Genomic DNA, 1,262 nt, shown 5'->3' with positions numbered 1-1,262 from the left:
AAAAAAAAAAAATCACTAAAATTATTGCCCGTAGTAAAATGATTGCCTTTGGTAATTCTTAATGAATTTTCCACAAGACTTGCAAGTAAAATATTCTGACTGCTCTTAAGGCTATAGCTGCCAAGCACTATTTGAAATATATTCTACTAAAAAACATACTCTCAACAAAGTTTTGAGACAACATCCTACCTTGATGGAAGTAGAGTTGGCAATAGAGCTTGTTCCAAAGAAAGTGAAGCAGGTGCAGGTTTCTGATGTTGGCTGTCTACAAATTCCTGTAAATAGAAGAATTGTGGTTTGTATGTTCCCACTATTAGATGCAACTTCCAATAGCCAACCTAGCTATCCCATTTGTATGAGAGAAAAGGAAGCCTTGCAGAAGAGCAAGTAAATTCAAAAGTGATTTTAAGAAAATAAATGAAACAAGTAGCAGGGTTTGGGAAAGAGAAAATTGCTAGTTTATTCACTGGCACATAGATGGGTCTGGAATTGGGCAGAAAGGAAATACACTTTCAATGTGAGCAGGATTCTTACTTGGAGGAAAGCACAACAATAAAAAAGCATCTATGAAGATATTCCCTTCACCTGCACTGCTCTGGCAACATTTCCCTTAGGGTTAGATTCTGTAGCAATAAAATTAATAGTAGTTTTTACTGAGGAATAGGAACAAAATCAAAGTGCCTGTGCATCATACTGATGTCAGTGACAGTGCAACAGGGCTCTCTTAACAAACCCCAGCAGAGAGGATATCTTCACTGCAGGCAATCTGGCTCTGACATAACCCACAGTACTGTCAATAAAGCTCAGAAACCAGGTGTCTCCTTTGGTTTGTGCCTTCAACCTTGTGCCATCAAGGAGGTGCAGCACACAGCTGGAATGCATGAATGCCCAGCTTTTCAAGAATAAGTAAAGCTTCTATCTTTAAGGGTTTACTTTTACCATTCAGTCTTCAGGACATGATATTCTTCTAGTTCCTGTACAGATTGGCTCACAAAACCAGAAAACTTAGCCTGCACATGCAGTAAGCATTCCTCTTACAGAAAAGCTGTTTAAAGACTTAAGATAAAATTTTCACACCAAAGTTACCACCTACTTTCCAGGTCTATACCCGCAAGAGTTTATCAGGGGTGACCACCAGGATCTGGGGGAACGTCTGTTCACCTGAGTGCCCCAAGGGATGACGAGGTCGAACGGTCACAAACTCCTGCAAGACCGTTTCAGGCTGGACATAAGGAAGAATTTCTTTACTGTCCAAGCCCCCA

At 40.2% G+C, this 1,262-nt stretch overlaps 1 protein-coding gene across 2 annotated transcripts in view; it reads right to left on the bottom strand.

The window, feature by feature from the left end:
• GPAM (glycerol-3-phosphate acyltransferase, mitochondrial) overlaps positions 1-1,262 on the bottom strand; it is a 36,568-nt gene that overhangs the window by 17,491 nt on the left and 17,815 nt on the right. For both annotated transcript variants that reach the window (XM_019556006.1, XM_019556007.1), the window contains exon 11: positions 190-275. In XM_019556006.1, the coding sequence (XP_019411551.1) occupies positions 190-275 (86 nt within the window). The remainder of the gene's footprint in view (positions 1-189; positions 276-1,262) is intronic.

This window comes from Crocodylus porosus, unplaced genomic scaffold (assembly GCF_001723895.1).
Source record: "Crocodylus porosus isolate Cpor-Errol unplaced genomic scaffold, CroPor_comp1, whole genome shotgun sequence".
Classification (NCBI taxonomy): domain Eukaryota; kingdom Metazoa; phylum Chordata; order Crocodylia; family Crocodylidae; genus Crocodylus; species Crocodylus porosus.
This window is presented reverse-complemented; position numbering and strand designations above follow the sequence as displayed.